Genomic DNA, 23,579 nt, shown 5'->3' with positions numbered 1-23,579 from the left:
CCTGAGAAGTGGGTGATTGGTACCTTTAAAACAGTGGCAAAATAAAGAAGGGAAAGCTGGAACAAGATTTTCTTTTTGCCCCTCTACCAAAGGGGTGTAACTATTACATAAGATCAGAATTCACAGGGTATAAGGGAATTGGTGGCTCTTCTACAACAATGAAGTTAGATGAGATCACATAAAACACCTGATCCTTGTAAAAAGCCTATGTAACATCATAACATTGCAAAGGCACACCATACCCCTTTAAGGGCACTGCCTTTTCCTTGTTGAGTCAACACATCGTGAATCATTAACTTATTTGCTCTTTTGCATTATTTTGCATACATAATGTTAAAGTGACGAAAACACATTTGATGCAAAACTATAAAAACAGCCAGAGTTAAGAAATATGGTCTAAAGATAAGAAAAGGCACATACGTTCAGTGAATGTTACTCTTTTATTTTACGATTTTCTTGTTGTGAAATGCAATGTATGATATTAAGTAGTTATATTACATCCAGTATTAACAGACTATTAGAGGCTTCCCGTAAATTAACAACTCTTTATAGCAACAAGCTAGCACCATCAGTTATTCATTGAAACGAAACGTCCCTTTTGGTTTGGTGCGGACAGCTTGTAAGCACACTCGTTCCTGTTAGCCAATCATTAAGTGCACCAAAGTACCCGTGAACAACTGGGAACCACATCATTCCTTCACAACTGCCCAATACTTAAGGGTTCCTCATGAGAAAGGAAGAAAATCAAATGTCTACAAAAAAAAATCAAGTTTATATGAAAGATAACTAGGGTCCAGTTTGCCTCTGTCTTGTTGTAATGCAGCACACCAGGCAACCACCAACCCTGCTCATCAATAGTTCAAGAAATAATCAGCAGGAGAAATCAGAAGATTATTCAAGTTCAAAGATGAGTTGATGCAAAGGAAATCATTACATCAGCACTCCTCCTTAGCTCAAGCAATGAGATGGAGGACGATTCTTCCTCCCCAGAGAGAGCCGAACCCTTTTGCTTTCTGTGTACTAAAAGTAGGCCACGCAGGGATGTCACGGAGGAAGGATCCCATCTTGTAAAGAACACGGAGGAGGTAGCTAAGCTCATATCCCAGGGCAAGCTGTTGACTTCCAGTCAACTAGCCTGGGAGTGATCACCTAGACAACACAAACATCTGTTTGATGATTTTATATTAATAAAATCTGCCAACCAAAAGAAAGGATGCTAAGCTTCAGAATGACCAAGACCAGCTTCACTGCCACTCAAGATTTTATCAGCACCGTTAACATGGTCATTACCCTGACCTGTAACTGATCTTGTTACCTGGCCAAGCACAGCTATTGTCCTGTTGTCACACACAGCCATTTCTGTGTGGTCTCGGAGCAAGACCTTTACTCTGAACACAAATAAAAATTAAACAGGTTAACATAAAAGTCCTGCACTTGCCTAAACGATGTACAGTGGACTCAGAAGGAAGCTATCACAGTCACTGCAAAAAAAACCCCATGACGTCAGGCAACATAACTCATTCATTCTTGCAGCTCTCATGAATTCAGCCCAGACACACAGTTTTGGTTTGCAATCCCACCTCCAGTTCTGTAGCCACTGGATCTACAATTGACATGTAAATAGTCTCTCTCTAATTTTTCTGACCTACTACACAAAGTAAAACTTGGAGCTGTAGTTCTTAAGTTGCAAATCATTTTCTACGCATAAGCAGGTGGTTCCTTCCCTCTCCAAACTTCTTTTAAACTGCCTCCCATTTTAGGAGAGGGACCTCATATGAACTGCTTGCTTGCATTTACCCTGAGACAGTCTCCGTAGGCATGGAGTATAAACATCCTCCACAGTAGACCCACATCCTCCCAAATCTACAGTACTATCAGATCTTGGAACCTAGGTTTGCATTAAAAAAAAACTGAGTTACTGCAAAGAGAAAGCAAGTGTAATCTGCTTATCTGCTACACTCTGTAGTCTAACATACCAAAGTACAACCTATTCAGACTTTGATTATGACTATCATAGTATGCACTTATACCATGCAAAAATGAAATTGTTACTGGATGCTCCAAGTTCCAGCCAGTCACTCCCTGTGAAGTGATTGTCCAGTCTGTGTTCCGTTCTGATGAAAAAGAGAAAAAAAACAGCATGCCAAAATAAATAGTATTTGCACTCGACAGGAAAAGAAACAAAAACAGCAGCAATCTTTCAGCTGCTGCTGATAGTTTTAAATATTTTATAGTAACAAACAGAGCCTTATCATGGAGCAAATTAAGATAAGGATGATAAAATTAACAAATGTACTGATATCCATTGCATTGTTCTGGTCTTTAGAAACTGTGGAAACCAAAACGCGGCACTTCATAAACCCACTCCACATCAGCCACTCTAACAAGGGTGTGCAGTGGTGAACATCCTATTTGTCCAGTTTACCAGGCAGGCATTTGCATTCCCAAGATGGTGTCCTTCACTTTATACTTATTTAGACTCAAGTTGTGAGCAAAGCTCCAAAAACCAAAGGGAAGTAATTAAAGTAAAAGCTGATTTGCTATTTAACAGGGAAGCTGCTTATTCCTAGCCACCTCTTTCCCAGAGAGTACAGTTCCACCAATGTAATATGAAGAAACACTCTTAATTGCAGCCACTGAAAACAAAACTTTCAAGACAGGTATCTGACAAGAAATCAGTCTTTAGTATAGCCAGTATGCAAGATCTGGGTTCCACCTCATACTAAGGGAAAAGGGGAGTCTTTACAATGTTGGAACTGGTGTCACAACAGTTTCTTTGCAATGCTGCAACAGTGGGATTGGCCTATCTAGTTCACACAGAGGCCACGTTAAAGAGAGCTGAAAAAGCAAATAAAAAAAGGTACTTTTCATTTTCTGATTACAGGGAAATGAGCATAACAATGAAGAGGGGACTCATAATGGGTCTTCCCACTATTTTAAAGGCCTTTGGAATCTGTTCTCAGGAAAGTACTGCAGAAGCTACTATTCATTGCCCTTCAACTCTTCGTGACCACAGTGGGTCACAGCCAAACAAGGAGGGTGCCCTCACTGCCCATGGTTCCATTGGCTTCAATTAGTCTGGCACTCATAATCCAAATGGGCGATTATGACATTCAAAACCAACAATTGAAGTACAATCAATAGCTTCTAAACCATTTTCTCATACCACCTCGCAAACCAAAACATCTAGATGTAACCAAGGGATGGAGGGAGGGAGGACTTGGACCTCCAATGCTGTTTTCAGAATCCCATCGTGCTAAGCGTTAATTAGATTCCAAATCATGCAAGGATAAGCAGCAAAATTCATACAAACACATTGTAAACCCAGAGGCACAAGTGGGAGGCAATTCACACACACGATTCCTTGGTCATCAGCAAAATTACTTTCGCCTATCGCACCACTCCCAGGTCAGTAGTGTAGTACATTAATACAAAAATAAAAGAACTTTCAGCAGTCTTAATCATGACCCATGAACTTGCCCATGGCACCCACCAACTGTAATGGACAACACCTGGTAATCTCGCTCAAGGAGGCAGGTGAGTGGGAAATGGTAAAATGCCACACCCTAGCAGCATTACATGGTTATCCGATACTGAGGCTGGGGCACATTGTTGGGAGGGGTCTACACTCTGCAACTAGTCAAGCCTTGGAATGCTTGTCCATAATGGACAGCACAGGCTTCTTTTACCTCAGTGAGAGCAAATATTCACATCAAAGGGAGTCAAATATATTTCACGGCCACAGATCAGTTTTGTTTTTGTGAGGCCATACGACAAACTTCTGGACTTGTGGATAGCTCAAAGATTTCTTGCAGGAAATAAAACAAGTCATGGGTCATGAAGAATCTTCTGATCCATTAGGATCATTAACTGTAGATTATCCTCAAAAGAGCTCACATGATGACACCAACAAATTATACAAGATTTAAAAAGGAAGGAGAAGGGACAGGAATAGCAGCACGTCCCTTTAAGCAAAAGCTGTCTCCAGCTTGGTTCTGAACATACCCCAGGAACTCTTAGCAACTAAGAACAAAAATCTACACAGATACGATGGAAGTCTTTAGATTTATTCCATCTCATAACCCAAGGATCTTACCAATCGCATTGCTCTGCTTGCAGATTTGCACCATCCATGCCCCACTCTGGGCAGGGAAGATCCAGTAAAAGAAACTGGAACCTTCAGTGAGCAACATCAGTTAGTTCATGAGTGCTGACAGAGTCGTAACTGGCCACTAGCAAATTATGGCAATCTTCTACAGAGGCAAGGAAACTCACTGCACGCACTCATTGGCTTAGTTACAGGGGCGGGGTGATGCCTATTATAGGGGCCAACCAAGTAACTCTATACAGAGTTTAGTATTCGAGAAAGGTGACATTCAGCGTGGCCGTTATAAAGGATAACTGCAGTACTGCAGGGTGGGTTCAACGTGGTCACCATTTTGGGCCACTTGGATTTACTGATTTGTTGGTCATATATTACTTCAGCGTTGCCATGGGCAACATGATCTTTGAAGTTATTATTCTTTCCACTAAAGAAAATATCTCTAATATCCACAATGTGCACTGGTTGTCAGCTCATCTGTGGTTGACGTGGTTTTGGGGCTGTGGTGCACCACTGAGGAGAACATCCGTTAAGTCCTTCATCACAGCTGTTTCCTTGGGGTCAACGAGATTGAACTCCCTGACAAAGATCAGAAAGTGCATATACAAAGTATTGAGGTGTGGGTGCAGTTCGAGGGCCACAACCTCCTTGAAGTGGGCGCAGTAGATGTGAGCAAGAACGTGGAAGAGGTAGCGACAGATCTTCTGGACAAGCGATTCAAAGGTACTCGGGAACTCTTTACCTGTCGGCAAAACGAGAGACCAGTCAACTTCACAAGGACTCTTCTGCGTAGTCACATGCACAGTCAGTAAACAAGTTGTGGGCAGGTGCGGAAAATTTTGTCAATTGATGTATAACAAATAACAATTATAGAATTTTCCTTCCCTCAATACTTGTGAATAAAACAAGCATTTTGAGCTGTTTAAAGGATAAATTTTGGGTGATGACTGATTCAGTTGCTGCAGTCTGAGGCAGACAAAAATATAAAGAACAATACAAAGATAAATTGACAGTTATAACGTACATGCACCTAGCCTTATACAAGTCACTACAATACTATTCGGCTAATGAAAGTTACAGTTGTTACAAGCCAGGCTGCTCTTTGGTGAGTGTCCCTTTAAGGCACCTGGACGGGTAGTGCGTGTGGCTTTATCTTACTGCTATGAGTGGGAGCGAATAAGCATCTATAACTGGAATGATATAAGAGTCTGAAGGCGGATTTCACTGACGTGCTGAAAACTGGAGAGAGAGCGAGAGACAGACATAAAAGTTGGTAGCACTGACTGCCAGTCTCAGTATTTATGAGTGAAGCACAATCATTGTGACTGTCACTTTACAAATCCATGTATGGATTTTTGGAGCAATCTGTGGAGTCCACTTTGTCGTTAACCTGTATCAGGAATCATGAATCAGGTATATCTGAGGACGACTACGTCGAGTGCCCTCGAAGTGGCAAATATCTCTGAAAGCAACAGAGTTCTTCGGCGATTGAGGTGTCGTATTGGTTCCATCGTGGAACTTGTGGAATTCGTAAACTCCTTCTCTCTACATTCTAATGTGGTTTTCAAAAGCCTTTGCTCATCGTTTTGCTTCATGACTTGCTGAACTGAACCTTGAGAACTTTTCCTAGACTTGGGGTTTGGGAACTTGCCACACACACTTCGGGTTATTTTGGGGTCAATGTCTGATATCTAACGTTTTTATTTCTCTTATTATTACAAGTAGTTATTAATAAATAGATTCTAACATTTAAACATGGCTCATTGTGTTTCTATTGTTGCTGGTACGTAACACAGTAACACTAACATTTATTTAGCACCTTTCAGAAACTTCGGATATCCCAATAATATTTAATCCATGAAGCACTTTGGAAGTGTAAGATAGGAAACACAGCTACCAATTGGTGTACAGTAAGCACCCCACCGCCCGCCCCAAAGACAGCAATGTGGTAACAACCAGATAATCTGCTTTGCTGTGATGTTCACGGAAGGATACACTCTAGTTAGGAGAGTGCAAGAGATGACTTACAGCAAATGCATTAAAATAGTTTCTGAGGAAATGAAAGCGGACTAGTTTCTCATTTGATTTTGGATACAGTACCAAGCCTACCTTATGTGGGAGCTCTCTTTTTAAATTCATTAGAAAGACTCACCATACTTGGTAGGAAAGATCTCCTCATCAGTCAGTAGTTTTTGGATGTGGGTCATCACTAGGTCAATATACTGCGGTGCAGTACACTTTATTTTCTTCCCCCGCTCATCTGTCCAGAAGTACTGACTGTAGCAAAGAAACAAATTACAAAGCAGTGCATGAGCATCATGGTGCTAAATCTGAATTGGCTGTTCCACATACGCCTGCCTGTAACAAGCTTCAACTCTGGAAAGTGTTTTACAGCGAGCACTGACGTAAAAAAATGTTGAAGATGTCATTCAAACCTTTGAGCATTTAGTTTGGTCTATGTGACTCCAAGCTCACTGGTGTTTCTGTGAAGTGGCCTGGTAAACTATTCAGCTTAAGGATGGGATTAGTAATAGATGCTCACCTATGTCCCATGAATGCATTTAACAAAAAGATCACCTGCCAACTGTTTTGGCATGACATCATCTAGCAATATCTACAAAAACATGGTTTGCTATAATGTTTCCCATCTGTGAAAACTATTCTTTACCATCTTTTTAGAGTGTATTCTTAGGGTTGGGCTGCAACATTGTCCGACGGGGGCTATTTGGCTGGTGAAGATGAAATGATTTTTATTATTGTTACTAAGATGAGACTTATTCTACTTTAGGTTGTTTTCACCCCTTTCACCCAACTTGGATTTGCCTGTGTACCAACTTGAACCAAAATTGTAGGTGGTTTGGCCCAATCACAGGCAACATGGTTGCTCTATAATAACACCAACAATCTCAGCAAGGAACTAGGTGCTATTCCCCAAGTACATTCTCTGGCATTGGTTTTAGTCAGTCCAGACCAATGTGGTCAACACCTTCTCTGTGCAAGCTATAAGAGAAACGAGTTGATAAATTGCAGCCCTACTGACTGACTTTCCCATTAATTTCTCTGCTCTCTCTGTGTAGTAGTGGGCTAGAGCTCCACATTTCTCCTTCTTGCCCTCTATGGATTCAAATTCAATAAACACTTAAATATGTAGCATGTAACTCTTTAATAAGTGAAAAGTACTTACGTATTACATGCATTCATCACTGGGCAGGTCTCTGCTGTGCAGAACTCAGAGATTGCACTGTACTGCAGGTTTATGTGATTGAAAAATGTCATCGCTATTAATAAAAGCAATTAGAAACAAGAGTGAGGCACAGCATTACAATCAAAATCAGTTAGTTTAATAACAATGGTCCGTTTCTTTTTCCCTTCTCAAGGAAAACTCCCATTTCCACCAAACGACACTAAGATATATTGATGCATGGACTGGAATATCAAAATCTAAGAATTTCCAATAGTTTTTAAATCTCCACATGGCAAAATTCCAGGTCAGAGTAATTTACTCTAAGAGGTTGGTCTAAGAACACAGATGCCTAGAAATTGCAATTCAACTTTTTTGGAGTGTTAAATAGGTGTTAGCCATCAACTGGGTAACCCACTATGAAAAAAGGGAAATTTGCAAAAACCCAGTTAAAACTTTAGTGTGGTTTTCCCCTGGGTTCATGCATAACAACTCAACCTGTGCAGCTTCCAATGACAATTGCCTGCTGAAGTTACAGCTGCCAATGATGTTGCATCTATGAAGCACAGGTAGACTGTCACAATCTTGAAGAACTTCTCTCCAAAGCAGCCACGGAGCAGCTGCAGAAAAGCTGCTACAGAGGTGACGGAAGATGTGGGGGAAGGGTAAAACACAAACTGTGTGTGTCTGGCCACACACCCTTTCCCTATGATCACCCACACAGATCAAGTCCTGTGCCACAAGTGGTCCCAACCTGGCAGTGATAGGAACATTTATCTGTTATGTAGACGGGTTGCTACAAATTATGGGAAACCAGCAACTCCAGCAGAAATACACTGGTGCATAGAAAAAAATGGAGCTAACAGATACTGGAGAGCTGAAGAAGCTGGGAAGTTTCTAGTTCAGTTCTTGGTTAGTGTCCCATCATCGAGGAAAGAATGCATTACAGCACAGATTACGAGAAACCTTTACTGAGGCCTCTGGTGGTACGCAAGCAAGGCCACCAATTTGTGGATTACAGAAAAACAGATGCAAGTGTAAAATGCAATGGTCAAAACACCTGCAAAGGGATTAACAAGAGCTGGATATGTCTCACTCCATCGCCATAAACCAGTGGGCTAATCACATATGAAAGACAAAAAAAGATATTGCACATAAAAAAGGGAAAGCTAAAGGGCAAAAATATTAAGAAAATTCTGCAAATACAGAGGTCATAATGCACTTTAAACAAAACCAGGCTGCATTCGAAGGTGATCCGTCAGAAGCACTGAGGACGTCCAAAATAACAACAGCCTTCTCCCTTTCAGGTGGACATTTCTCCTCATTGTTTGCCCTTGTTCTTTTCAAGCTGTGTAAAAGAGCCACCCACTCCCTGTAGCCTTAACATGAAGTGAAGAAGAGTCACTCCATTACTGCTTTCTATATTTGGTTTTTATCATACAACTTAATTTCCTGGACAGAGACTCACAAATACAGAGTAACACTTTGATAGGATGTCATTTGTTTATGTTAAAAGCCTGATATTTAGTTTTATGGTATAAATAGGAAACGATAATGCATTTCTGCAGGGTCAAAGGTGAATTGAAAGTACATTGATGGAATGTGGGAGAGTAGGGAGAACCCTTTCTGTTACATATCCTTGCTGGCCTGCTGTGGGGTTTGCTCCTCTTTTTAAAAAAAAACTTGTGAATTTTAAACAGTTTATAAGCTGCAGCTTTTGACAGCCAATTGCAGTCAGTAAACGCAGACAAGGGTGTTGTGTGATTTGCTACAGGACTGATGCTGGACAAACGTCAACTGTGTGAGGTGAAGAATTTCCCAGTGACCACTGGCATCCTCAAAATGTAATTAACTGGCTGCAAACTCACCTTGTATGCAACTTGCATGCAAAAACAGGCACAAATGGGTCCAATTTCGAAGCACCCATGTGTGAGAGGCCGCAAAGGACGCCCCATCACTAACTTACCTTCTGCTTATTAGGTAAATATCATGTTTCCATTTACTATGCCACCCAGTCCCTTGATCCCACCCCAATTCATCCAAAACCCTGCCTGCAGTAAAATTAACACAGAATTTAAGTCAGAAACCCTTGGTGGACTCTTCTGCATATTCTGATCTCATTAGTTTTCATCACTTGTCCCCTATAAACCTTTTCTCTCCGAGACACAATACAATTGTTTGACACAATACAATTGTTTGACACCAGCAATTCCCCAAACCTCATCCAATCTGGGATCCTGCAGATTAGTCAACTGTAAAGAATCATGGGCAACCCAGATATCTTCCTCTCCCAAAATCCAGTAAGGATTACTGACTTTTCTTCTTCCTAATGCAAAAATGCAGATACCCAGCATCAGTTAACCCAGCAATTGTCACTAACTCTGCAGATCCTTTCAAGAGCTGGCACCTTCTGATCTGAATGGATCAGTGGCACAACATGCTATGTATTTATACTCAGGAAGACAAGCAAGGAATGTACAGTCAGCTGTTATTCTTTTATATTTTTATAGTCAGTGTAGTTCTCAGCAGCAGTATAGAGAATTGTGAAGCTGCTGACTACTCAGTGAACAGACTACAGAACATACTGGAAATTAAGTTGAATCATTGCATTGCAGCCGAGAAAGCAGCACAAGTCTTTAATGAGAGTGTTCACAATGCACAAAGTAATAGAATGGGAAATCAATGTTGCACTTTAATGGATTGACTGCCTGAAGAAAGAAGCTGGAGAGTTTCTAGTTCATTTCTTGATTAGTGTCCCATCACTGAGGAAAGAAAGCATTACAACACAGATTACATAAGAAACCTTTGCCAAGGCCTCTGGTGATATACAAACCAATCTGTGGATTACAGAAGAACAAGTGCAAGTGTAAAATGCAATGGTCAAAACACCTGCAATGGGATTAACAAGAGCTGAATATGTCTCACTCCATCGCCATAAACCAGTGGGCTAATCACATATGAAAGAAGACAAAAGAAGATATCGCACATGAAAGGGAAAGCTAAAGGGCAAAAAATATAAAGAAAATTCTGCAAATACAGAGGTCACAATGCACTTTAAACAAAACAAGGCTGCATTCGAAGGTGATCTGTCAGAAGCATTGGGGCCGTCCAAAATATCAACAGCCTTCTCCCTTTCAGGTGGACATTTCTCCTCACTGTTTGCCCTTGTTCTTTTCAAGCTGTGTAAAAGAGCCACCCACTCCCTGTAGCCTTAACATGGTGAAATCAAAAAGAGTCACTCCATTACTGCTTTCTATATTTGATTTTTATCATACAACTTAATTTCCATGACACAGAGACTGACAAATACAGAGTAAGATTCTTATAGAATGTCATTTATGTTAAAAGCCTGATATTTAGTTTTTATGGTTCAAATAGGAAACAATAATGCACTTCTACAGGGTAAAAGGTGAACTGAAAGTACTTTATGGCAAAAAGGTTGCACAGTTTGGCAGAGTCAAAAAGGTAAGGGCTCATCTCTGCAAATAATCTAGCCAAGATGTTGGCAGGCTACGCTGCCAGATGTGGCACCTTTCAACTGAGATACTTAAAGTCCCACATCATGTTAGCTTTCAATGAATTGCAGGGAGTATCCTGGAGATATTTTTCTGACAAGCAGCACTTAATAAAACAAATGGCCAAATTAAAATAAAAAAAATGCAGATGGTGGACATTTGAAATAAAAACGAAATGGTAGAAATATTCAGCAAGTCAGGCAGTTTCTTTGAAAGAGGAACATGTTCAATGTTTGTGAGATTTTGGTATACGTAAAGTGTTTGGTGCATTTGCCCATATAACACTTTTATAATAAGTCATTTTAGTTGCAAAGTAATTTACAGTTTACAAAGCACTTTTGACATTAGAGGGTAATGTGTAAAGCCTCCTGAGGAGTTTTATTGTATAAATAACGATTAATAATTTTGATTTCAAACCTGTCTGGTCAGTATTTTTTGCATCTCTATTTTAGCAAATACTACTTATTTGCTCAACCTCCTGGCATCTTTACAAACACATCAATTACCAAATGTGACAAATTAGTGCTGATGTTGGCATTGTTAACCAGTACTGAGCTGACTAAAATACACATTCTTTTCCTCTCTTACTTAGAGCATGCAATGCAGGTACCATTTCTGTGATAAGAATTGGCAATTGACACTCGAGGGCTTTGGAAACGATCTCCCTTGAAGGAACACTGGGACATGCGTAAGAGAAGCCTACAATACAAATGGCTCACTAATTCTACACCCACTCACTTCACCATTCTAAATAGCTATACTTACAAGGACAAAGCTGAGAGCCCTTTGCATGGAAATTTGAATGGGAATAAACACCACACCCTGGCAAACATGAAACCCCCAGTGTATGAGCTAACCAAACTATTCTTTTGTTGCTAATCTTTCGATTAGAGATAACTTTACTCACTGTTATTCGCCAACCACTCATTCTGGTCAATTTCACTAGGCAAAGAAACCAGCATGGGCAAATCAGCATCAGACACTCGGGCTGAGGTATACTCTGCATCCAGATACAATTTCTTCTCCTCAGTCAAAGGCAGCTTATCATCTGGCTTTGACTTTGCAGTCTTCCTGAGAGGGAGAAAAAGAAAGAAAAATTATATTAAAAAATTGGAAATAGTTTCCAAGTACTGAATCATGGTCATTTTAATATTCAAGGAATTTTTTTTTCCCGTTAGTCTACTGCCATTTGTACAATCATGCAGTGTAACACTAAAATATCATGTGTTAAAGTACTGAGAGCATAACCTCAAACAGTGCATGTAAACAGGCACTGGCAGCAGTCCTAGTGTTTGCTGATCAGGAAAGCACTGCTTCCAAGAGGACTACAAACTATTTCCTATTCATAACATGGCAAACTATGAGGTTTAACCACTAAAATTTTTGAGTCCCCAACTTCCCCCTTTCACTTCCAGACAGGATGTGCAGAAAATACTTATTTCTTTCCAATTCCCAACATTTGCCCTTCCTTATCCATAATTTACCATCACTTCATTATATCCCCTCTCCTAGAGTAGACAGCAGGTATCTTTTTCCCAGCGTTGAAATGTCTAATACTAGAGGGCATGCATTTAAGGTGAGAAGGGGAAAGTTCAAAGGAGATGTGCGGGGCAAGCTTTTTTTTACACAGTGTGGTGGATGCCTGGAATGCGCTGCCAGGGGTGGTGGTGGAGGCAAATGCGATAAGAGGCGTTCAAGGCTCTTAGATAGGCACATGAATGTGCAGAGGAGGGATATGGCCATGTAGGCAGAAGGGAATAGTTTGATAGGCTTGTAATTACTAGTTCAATTAGTTCAGCACAACATCGTGGGCTGAATGGTCTGTTTCTGTGCTGTATTGTTCTATGTTGTTCTTAAGCTGCGCAAAGGAATCACCTCTTCTCTGTAACAATACCAGGGTGAAATCAAGAAATGTTGCTCCACTCCCATCTCTCCTTCTCAAAACTGTGGAATAGTCGATTCAATTTCCTGCAAACCACTGGCTTTTAAAAGAATGTCTGTGACATCACCACTCCATCACGGAACGTTTCACATTCTTTCATTACACTTCTTGAATCTTGCTACTTTCCAACAGTAGCCCTTGCCTTAAATTTTGATGTCTCAGTAACAAAAGACTTGACTTTCCACCCACTGGTGCACCATATGATTTTTTCTGTTGACCAACATCACACCAGTTGATTCTAGCTGCTTTATTTCTCATAGGACATTGCTTCCCTCTTCCATTTTATTTCAACTCATTCTTTCCCCTTCGAGCCTACTTACTTATCACCAACATTTGGGGTTACCAACTATTCAGGATTGTCTGGAGTTTCCAGGAATTAAAGGCTAATTTCCAGGACAATGTTGCGAGCAGGTCAGAAGAAAAAAAAGACTTCAGGGAAGTAAAAATTAATTTACAAATAAAAAAGTTTTATTGGTCCTAACAATCAGGATCAGAGCACAGAAACAGACCATTAGTCCCACCGTCCACGCTGACCACCAATCACCCCTTTACACACTAGGGGCAATTAACCCACACACCTTTGGGACATAAGAAGAAACTGGGGCACTTGGAGGAAACCACAGAGAGAACGTGCAAACTCCATAAAGATAGCACTGGAGGTTAGGATTGGACTCAGGTCATTGCATATGGGATGGAGCAGCAGAACTGTCTGATGTCCAACCTGGTACTGAAGAATTGGCCCATTTTTATCAGCTGTGGGAAGGTGGCAAAGTCATAAACCTTCCTATTTCTCTCTACTGTAGCCTGTGCCATCCTTCATTCAATCCTCCCTGATACAAGATCACCACATTTAAACTGAACAAAATTTTCCATGTATTCTAAATGACCTGAATCATGGTCTGGTACGACAATTCGAATGCGCAGGAATGCAAGAAGCTGGAGAGAGTAGTGGACTCAGCCCAATACATCACAGGCACATCCCTCTCTACCACAGGTAGTACGTATATGAGGCACTGCATCAAGGCGGCAACATCTGTCACCAAAGACCCCCCACCACCCGGGCCATGCTATCTTCTCACAGCTACCATCAGGCAGAAGCCTGAAGTCCCACGCCACCAGTTTCAAGAACAGCTACTTCCCTTCAACCATTCACTTCTTGAACCAACCTGCACAACCTCAGTATAGAAACACTATGATCATTTTGATCACTTTGCACTACAATGGACTTTGTTTTTGTTCTAATTGTGTTCTTTCTTCTAAAATTGTGCATAATTTAAGTTTTTTCTTGTGAGTGCTGCTTATCTGATGTGCCTATGATGCTGCAAGATTTTAATTGCACCCGTGCATACATGTACTTGTGTACATGACAATAAACTTGACTTTGACCACCCCAGACACAAAGGCAGTACCCAGCATTCACATTTCAAAGAGTGAATTCTCATAGCAATTCAAGCTTTATTTTACACAGACTGTGTCTGAAAAAGCAGATGAAATTGGGAGCTCAGTACCTGAAGTTTTCATTGACAAGCACAAGTTTCTCCCATGTGCAGCAACACCAGAAATGCATTTAAAAAATCTTAAACACTGGTTTATTCTTCAATACCCAAGGTCATTCTTGCAGCTCAACTGTAGCCCTTTCTATTACTGAGGAAGTATCTTGTAGTGCATTTGTGTTGGGGTTAGGAGACAAAGAAAATCAAAATCTAGAGTTACAATGCTTTTAAATCATTATATTGAACAGTTTTGCGTCTGTTGTTTGCTCAGCACACCTAAGAAAACCAAGAAACGCACCTCCGGCTAATTACCTCAATGCAATATTCATAGGAGCAAAATGACACCCAAACAGGTTGGGATATCAATAAACTAGCGCCAAGCAACTATAAAAAGCACCAGTTCAGCTTCAGCCGGTAAACAGCTGTCAACAAAAGAGCGAGGCAAGGAGAATGAAACAATGAAACCCCTAAAACAAATTCAAAATTAGTTGAGTCACTACTTTGATCTCTTGGTTATTTCGAAGATATTTCATACCAAACAAATACAAATCAAAATAATAAATATTATGTCATTCTGGATAAAGAGACTCATGCGAGCAAGAGGCCTCAATTCCCAGCATCCACTGTTATCAACCTGGAGCACCAGTGGTTTCCAACTCCAAGAATCCACAGCTACCAATACTCAGACTAAAAACCATCAATATCTTGCACAGAAGAGCAGTAAATATAGGGAGGGATTGATGCAATGTGGAAAGGAGAGGCAGCAGGCATAATGCACAGGGAAACATATTGCAGGGTTGCACGTTCACAGTATATACTGAGATGTTGTTTGTAAGCACATTCAACTCACTTCCAATCCGCTGTGGAGAAAGTCTTCCATCAGTAGTGTAGCGGTTAGCGTAACGCTATTACCACACCAGCGGCCCGGGTTCAATTCCGGCCACTGTCTGTAAGGAGTTTGTACGTTCTCCCCCTGCGTGGGTTTCCTCCCACATTCCAAAGATGTAAGGGTTAGCAAGTTGTGGGCATGCTATGTTGGTGCCGGAAGCGTGGCGACATTTGCAGGCTGCCCCCAGAACACTCTACGCAAAAGATGCATTTCACTGTGTTTTGATGTACATGTGACTAATAAAGACATCTTAATCTTAAAAAAAATCTACTTTCTTTACCGTTGGGGTACCTTGGCTATTGTGTGCACTGCAACATGTTATTGGGATTTTTCAATAGACCTTCACTATTGGAAAAACACAATCGTTAACAATCTCTTCCAAGACATAAACCATCCTGAATTAAATTTTTTTCCTCTATTTTATTTATTTATTTATTTATTTATTATTTACAGCGTGGTAACAGGCCCTTCCGGCCCAACAAGTCTGCGCCACCCATTTTAAACCCAAATTAACCTACCCGTACGTCTTTGCAATGTGGGAGGAAACCAGAGCACCCGGAGGAAACCCATGCAGACACGGGAGGACGTACAAACTCCTTACAGACAGTGACGGGAATCGAACCCCGATTGCTGGCGCTGTAATAGCGTCACGCTAACCGCTAGGCTACCGTGCTGCCCCTTCGTGATACTTGTTAAAATTCTGGAGCTTTCAATTTAAAACATAAAATTATTCCTTCTTAAAAAGACAGGCACCAGTGAGATACAATGGTTTAAAATAAACAACGTTAACAGTTGACAGCTGAACAGAACTAACCACCTGGATTGCATCATCTATCCTAGCCCTTGGATTTTGCTGCTCCTGGTTCCAGAAAATTACAAAATCAAAATTATTTCAACTTGGGTCTTGTGTGAAAAGTTATATCTGACTTAGTGATCCTTGGCTCAGTGTTGGGAATTTTCTCAAATGAATGTTCAGTTCCCCATGCTACAATTCCTGTCAAACTGCAACTCCTGTCTGTAACCTCAACTACTTATGACCATCACCACAGGAGTGGAGCAGGGTTTTTTTTAAATTGTGAGGCATCAATTAAAGTTTGATGACAGGGTTTGACAACTCGAACTGCTGAAGCCACTGCTATTAACTCTCCCCTGCCAAATGACAAATGTTTTTAATTGTCAGTTATTACTATTTTCTGTTGTGTCATCTTCTCTGGAGACACACTGATGTCAGTACGAAAAACCAGCTAGAGTTTTGAGAATAGAATCCTGTTGATTTATACAAGAGAGGAAAAAATAGAAAATTGAGTAGGATAAAAAGAACAAGGAGAAATGTACAAAAAGGAAAATAGAAAGAAAACAGGAAGAGGGTGAACAAGCGAATACTTGCTTGAACTGGAGATAGCTACCTTAAGCAGGTTGTTTTCAGCTTGCTCACATTCAGCGTGCTAAATTCCCCAGGGCTGTTGCAGCTTTACGAGTTCAGGCTTGCTGCATTCCACAATTAATCACTGCTCTTTGACACTCAACCACACTTTTGTCTATTCCACTGCTTGCTTACTGCCAGTTAAGATTCAGCATCTGGCTCAAACCTGCCTCAGTGGACACAGACTGCCTTGGGCAAAGGGATTTAGTGACTACCCAGAGGATTAGGGAATTTTGTGAAAAAAAATAACATGAAGGGCTGTGGAGTGTCTCCTTTGCATCTTACAAAGGAGAACCTTGAGGAAATTTGGCTGTTGTAATCCTAAGGAATGAATGCTTTCAAGTTTCTGCAACTCCATAGTACAATCTATTTGTAAGTAAATCCTCACAATGCAAAGAACTGATTCAGGGATGGGGCAGCTAACTCGCCCAGCAGCTTGCTACAATGTACACAACTGGTAGTTTTAAAATTAATTTTCTTTTCCTTGTCAGCCTTTTCATTTCTATGGTTCCATAGGTTCTATGATACAGAACTCATGCAAGGATTTTGAGAACACGCATCTGCAGTGGGACATGACAATGAGTACATACTGAATGGTAAAAAGGAGCAGAAAAACTGGCAAAACCTTCCCTTAACTCACGGATCTGGGGATTATGTTTTGGAGCTTCATAAAATAGCACACGGTGGAAAAAGATCCTGAGCCCATTTTGAGACCCAGTCCAAAATCTACCCGTTTGTGTCTCCTTGGATGTGACCCCATTACTTGCGGCAGAGTTTGGTAAGAGTTTCCACAAGCCACTTGGGATGGGGGTATCAAGGAAGATATTGACAAGTGGAGTTAGGGCTGGGCCCCAAAGTGACCCAAGGATCACCAGGAATTGGCTTTTGCACATCGGGTGTCCACTTAGGGCAAGCTGTCCGACCTCCTATTGTTAAGTCAATTCTCTGGTTGGCAGCAGAACCCTGTTGACGAGTCTGGAAAGAAAGTTGACGGGGGGGGGGGGGGGTGGGGGAGAGGTGCAGGGCAGTCGTCTGAAATCATAGGGACAAAACAAACAGTAATATTCTCATCCTTCTCAACTTCGGAAAAAGTGGCACCATTCTTCTCAATGCAAGAAACAGAAATAGGAGGCGGCCAATCAGCCTCACCATTCAATAAAATCAGGACTGATCTATTATACTGACGCCACGTTCCTGCACAATCCCCATATCCCTCGATTTCCTTAATACATCCAAAAGTCAACTAACCTCAGTCTTGAATATATTCAGCAACTGAGCCCCCACAGCCCTCTTGGGTAGGGAATTCCAAACATTCACCATAGTGTGGGTGAAGAAACTTTTTTTCACCTCGGTCCTGAATGGACAACCCCTTACAGGTCTTCTCAGTTGATGGCAGGGTTCTGCTCCTATGAACTGTTCATAGCCAGGACACTTTGCAAGTCGGAAATGTGGCCACGAACCAAGTTCCCAGGCGACAGAAGATGCCCAGAGGTCAGCAAATCCATCCCACCAGTCTCCCAAAAGCTCGTGTACAGCTCGTACATACAAACAAGTCAGGTATTCATATCCAGGGAAGGACCTGTATTTTGAGTCTGTGATCCCAGGTCTGGGCCCCACAGGGTGGAGAAACATTCTCCCTGCATCCACCCTGTCTGTCCCCAGTAGAATTTTGCATGTTTTGAAGAATTTTGTATGTCTGAACTCAGGCAGAGATTCCGAATCTATTGGATCCCATATTTAAACGAATCAAAGCAAACTAAACAGGTTTAGTTGGATACTATGCAAGTGTGTATCAATGGATCCACAAGTTTAGCAGCAAGGTCAACATCTACACAGATGGGGTTAAGGCTGTATCACATCAGGCCTGACATGCTTTATGTATGTTAGCTGCCTATAAGACTGGCGCAACATACATTACTTTTGATCCCCAAGTTTAGATGAAAAAAAAGGAAACACTTTCTGAGTAAACTAATAAACAAGGAAAAGCTGCAGAAATGGATAATTTTCCTTTAAGTGGCTTCCAGTTACTTGTGAACAGCAACCCATAAACTGGGCTCTCCGGGCAGGTTAAAAGATAACCAAATAATTGAGGAGAGAGGCTGACATAAACTAGTTTGAGTAGGTTTGCAGGATACCTAGACTGCAAGAGATATATCTTCCAATCTGTGCTATTCTTCATAACTTTATATAAGCAAATTATGGGCTGTCATTGTTCAGATTTTAGAAGAGTATAACTGTCAGGTTGTGTGTGCAAAATCTTCACAACATACCCTGTTAAAATGTGGAAGAGTATCCAGCAATTACAGACTCTATCAATTGTAAAGAGGTTGGGAGAATATTTTGAGTTGCATAACACTAGGGTGGTTTTCTGGCTATTATGGATACTGGTGACATCTTAAGATGATGAGAATATCATAGAACAGGTACATGTGCATTGCAAATGCGACCATATCCAAAACAGGATTAGCAACACTAATTAAAATTTGGCAAAGTAGGAGTCTGCAGTTTCTAATGCTTGAGTTTTTTTTTTACTTCCAAGTGTCATAACAGAAATGCTCTTGTACCTTAAAGCAGTAAATCTGACACGCAGTTTGAAATGCACTCGTATTGGGATTTATAGATTGTACACTTTTTGGGTTACCAGCCATTTATGAAATTTATTATGCAGACATAACACACTTGAAGGGTTCATAAAGTTACAGAATGTCACCAGCTCAACCACAATCCTTCAAGATTTTCAAAATAACGATCAATTATCAAGCAGGCATTATGATTTTTTTCCTTGACATCACCATTATCATTTTTTCCTTGACCTCGTAGGAGGAACAAGGTCTGGATGCTGGAGCTGCTTTAAACTAATGGAGGATTAGGAAATTGATCCAGTAAGTTATGGTGAAGAATGCAAATACAAAACAACATAGTAAGAAAATCACTTGGAACTTTTCACCCACATGTTAACAGTGCTGAATAAATTACCAAGAAAGGTCATTGCTGCAGATAGCTTAGATAGGTTAGATGTACACACATTGGGATTTATACATGAAGAGCAAAGGGACTGACAAATATATTGAAATGGTAGGTATATGGGGCTGATCCTTGTAAAGAAAATAATGGGTTTATTAGTCCTTTTTGACTACATTAGTTTTTTTAAAAAAGTTCTTGCTATCTTGCTATAAGAAATGTCTTTACCTAGAATCTTTGGAATTCTCTACCCAAAAGGGCTGTGGAGGCTCAGTAGGTGACAGAAATTGAAGAGATATATTGCAAGCATAGGAAAGTGGTGCTGAGGCCATGACCTTAATAGTGGAACAGGTACAAGGTGCCGAACGGCCTAACACTTGCTTCTATTTTGTATATTTTTTTTATATACATGAGAAAAGGGCTTAATTGAGTTGGCCAATACGAGAAGAGGGTTTTGAAGAAAGGAATGCTGTCATTTTATAGCAAGATAAACATGGATTATACTGAAGTTTTAGATTATTTTAATCAAGGTGGTTACCTTGGCTGTCAATAACATTTTTTTGTAAAAAGTGCATACGGTTCTGCTTAATAAAACCTCATTAAACACAACTGCAACAAACTAAATGATTTGGCAAAATTATTCATTATCTACTCCCTCAACCTTAGTGAATGAAATTTGAATCTGAATCCAGTCAACTTCCTGCACTTTTCAAACTAACATTCAGTATCATCCAGCATACAATGGACTACTTGCAACAAAAGGCAAGTATGGTGTACAATCTAAAACAGTATACAAATATTCTATAAAACTATTTTGCAGGGTTCAAAAGGTATGAATAGTTATTCTCCCAGATGTCGTGAGGACTGTTAGTAAAAATGTAATGTACCTGAGCTAAATGTACCAAGACTGTTATGGGTTGGAGTAGCAGCCTGCGTTGTGATAACTGATCCTTAGCTGGTCTAGCTGCACAAATTTTTTGACTCGATTCATCAGTACTAGTTTTCTGGCTGGGGCTTTCATTTGTGATCCTTACCCAGAGATGCTGGCTACACAGTCTAGTCATTGATGACTTGGCAAAAATAAGATGAGGGTCAACTTCAATATCTACACATCTGAACAGTGTGACTACAGTCACTGGCTAAGAAAAATGAAGTTATTAGCCTTTAGCATTCCTGCAGAATGTGTACTGAATTCCACCAAGTGAAAATGACTACCTCAAATGAAAAGTGACTCAAATACCATGGGAGTTGTAAACACCCCTGATGTTCAGCTTTCAGGAGAAGAATGGGAAGAAAAACAGCCAAAATAGGGTGTCAAACGGTAATGAATCAAAGTGCCAGTGGAAGCTCTGAACATTCAGGCAGATGATATATCTGAACATTAAGGCAGATGATATATCTGAACATTAATTATATTTAAACAAATTTAACACTTTTACGCACTGAAGATTACATGGATCTTGGTCAGTTTACAGTAATCATCCATAAGCTTTTAACCCAATCTAGCCGTCATCTTTACTGTTATGCAGCGTAGCTTTGGTGCTGACCAGAAACAGGAACCACAGATGATTTCTTCTACTCAAATAAACAAACTTCTTCAAACCAACTCTACCCCAGTAGCTGAGAGTCTACAAAGTGCTCAATAAGATCTTGCACTCACCTAGTTTCACTTTATTGCATCAATGGGTATATTCAGCATGCCTAAAAAACGTTCTCATAGTTAACCATTCAAATGAACTGTTAGCAAACACAACTCAGACCATTTACAGTAATACGCCATTTTCCAACAGATAATTCTCCTTTAGGAATTTATGGTTATTTGCCCAGGAACTGACTTCCTCTGCCCTTTCATTTTAGTTCCTTTACTCTGTGACAATTAAAATAATTGATAGGAGAGGCCAAGAAGACAAATAATTTATACTTCATATGAGAGATTTCACGAGATGACTGTAACACAGCTATTCAGGGCTTGAGGGGATAAAGATCAGAAATTTGGATTCTCAAGGCTGATGTCTAATTCAAAGTTATTAACACAATGCTCCTGTGCCTCTTATCCATTTCCAATACAGCTGTATGCTCCCAGGAACAATCCCTTTAATTCTGTTAATTTCCTTACCTTTTCTTGTATCTCAGTGCCTTCCCTACAGCCTGTAGGACCATCCTGCACTGCTCCAGGGCCCCCTACTACTTCACTCAATGGCCAGACTATAGGAAATGGACACAAACAACAACAGAAAACCCACCCTGCACAATAGCCTGTGCAAAGTGTTCCCCTCTCCAGCACAGCAAGCTAAAGCCACTCTGCAAACTAGTTTGACTGCATTTGATGTGCTTATAGGACTGGCTCCCCGGGAACACTCCAAAGAGAGCCAATAGCAACGCAGGCTGTTGCTGCTGCCACGACAACACTAAGACCTTAGGGAGCGTCTGTAAAGTAGCTAAACCCAATACAAAGGAGTCATCCTGGCCTCCTCAGGGACGGGTGCAAAGAAAACGAACGAATGCGCCGCGATTAATTGTGTCACTGAGGCACATTCTTTGGTTAGATAACCTATTGTTGCGACCCGGCATTTAAGATATTGGCACCAATACATGAAAAGAAAATAAATTAATGTTATACTATACACCTGGTCAACCTGCTTGCATCATACAAAGAGTAATCCTTTTCCCCACCAATACTCGCCCTGTACATCTCAAAATAATCCCTGTTCAGTAGGACAAAGTCTACAATTGCCCCAGTACATTATAATATGGAAATTAAACCACTCCCATCCTATTATACTTTACCAAATTTTAGAAATAAGGCTAAAACCAGAACTTCACATTTTTCAAGAAACATTTTAGAGCACAAATAATGATCTGTTCAATCAACGAGAACTCTTTACTACAGTGCAGGATTTATTCTCTGAAGATGGGCAACCAAGTGCCGGAGGTCACCATTAAAAATTATGCAAGGTCAAAACATTATGCAAGACAGATGAACAGATTGCAAGCTTGTGTGTTAATGGTGATTTGATTAATTCTTTCATGCGAGAGCCAAACCAATTTCTGACCTGGGTGGAAACCCATATAGAATTTAATATTTATCAAGTGATTGCTTAGGCTTGGTTCTCTTCAAAGAGTTGGAAAGAAATATTCCAGTTCTATCACCCTCTAACTGGCGCAGTTTGTCTTTAACTTCCCCCAGGTGATCACATGGGTCATGGCTGGTCCTACCATGTCCATCTTCTCACCTGATGCCCATGCCCCTCCATTCTCTCACTGCTCAATCTACTCATCTCCACCTTGAATGCACAAAATGACTTAACAGCTACTGGTGTGAGAATTGAAAAGATTTACCATCCTGATTGAAGAAATTTCCCAGTCTTAAAGTGCTGCCTTCTCATTCTGAGACTACACCCCCCAAGTCTAGATTCCCCAGCCTGCACTAGGCATCGCAGCCAAAGGGGACAGACCGTCAGACCGGTATTTTCTAGCAATAATTGTTCATGTTAAGATTTGCCATTGAACTCATCTTTAAAGACAAACTATGCACTGATCTTCTCAACATACTGAACATTCAATGTGCTCAGTCTCCTTTTCTAATGACAGAGCACAAAAGATTAGCAAAACTCTAGGATTTCCAAATAGTAGAATCAAATGAAAAGTAGTTCTGCACTTTAGTATTTGGGCTTTAAGCTTGTGGTACATGTTACAGCATTATTCAGGAAGCTGTTGCTAATTGTGCCATTCTACAAGTGCAACTGCAATTTAGATAAATAAAATAATCATCACCTGCTAAACAAACCCTTAGTCACAATCATCATGATGCCCAAAGAAAGAATAGGGAAAGGGGACCCTATTCACTGTGCTTATCAACGATTTGGATGCTAGCCGAGACGGAGCAGTGTGAAACTTGTAGAGGATGCCAAAACAGGTGGTATAGTTCATTCATTAGAGGATAAGAAGAAGTGGCAAAGGAAATAATAAAAAGGGCTAAAGTATTGGAGCAGCTGTAATTCAATATCATTAAGTATGAGATCATGCATTTTGCTTAAATAATAGTTCTACTTTTAACCAACACAGAATTTCTT

At 40.5% G+C, this 23,579-nt stretch overlaps 1 protein-coding gene across 3 annotated transcripts in view; it reads right to left on the bottom strand.

The window, feature by feature from the left end:
* LOC127585534 (MOB kinase activator 2-like) overlaps positions 1-23,579 on the bottom strand; it is a 507,209-nt gene that overhangs the window by 466,757 nt on the left and 16,873 nt on the right. The window contains exons 1-5 of one of the 3 annotated variants that reach the window (XR_007958519.1): positions 21,623-21,806; positions 11,706-11,869; positions 7,287-7,380; positions 6,255-6,379; positions 541-4,844 (exon numbers count right to left, since the gene is read on the bottom strand). Coding sequence is in view for 2 of the 3 variants with exons in the window: in XM_052043082.1 (XP_051899042.1) it covers positions 4,576-4,844; positions 6,255-6,379; positions 7,287-7,380; positions 11,706-11,869; positions 21,623-21,666 (696 nt within the window). In the remaining variant the exon portion in view is untranslated. Of the gene's footprint in view, positions 1-417; positions 4,845-6,254; positions 6,380-7,286; positions 7,381-11,705; positions 11,870-21,622; positions 21,807-23,579 lie in introns of those variants that run through there. The other 2 variants (XM_052043082.1, XM_052043083.1) reach the window with 2 other exon arrangements.

This window comes from Pristis pectinata, chromosome 33 (assembly GCF_009764475.1).
Source record: "Pristis pectinata isolate sPriPec2 chromosome 33, sPriPec2.1.pri, whole genome shotgun sequence".
Lineage (NCBI taxonomy): Eukaryota > Metazoa > Chordata > Chondrichthyes > Rhinopristiformes > Pristidae > Pristis > Pristis pectinata.
This window is presented reverse-complemented; position numbering and strand designations above follow the sequence as displayed.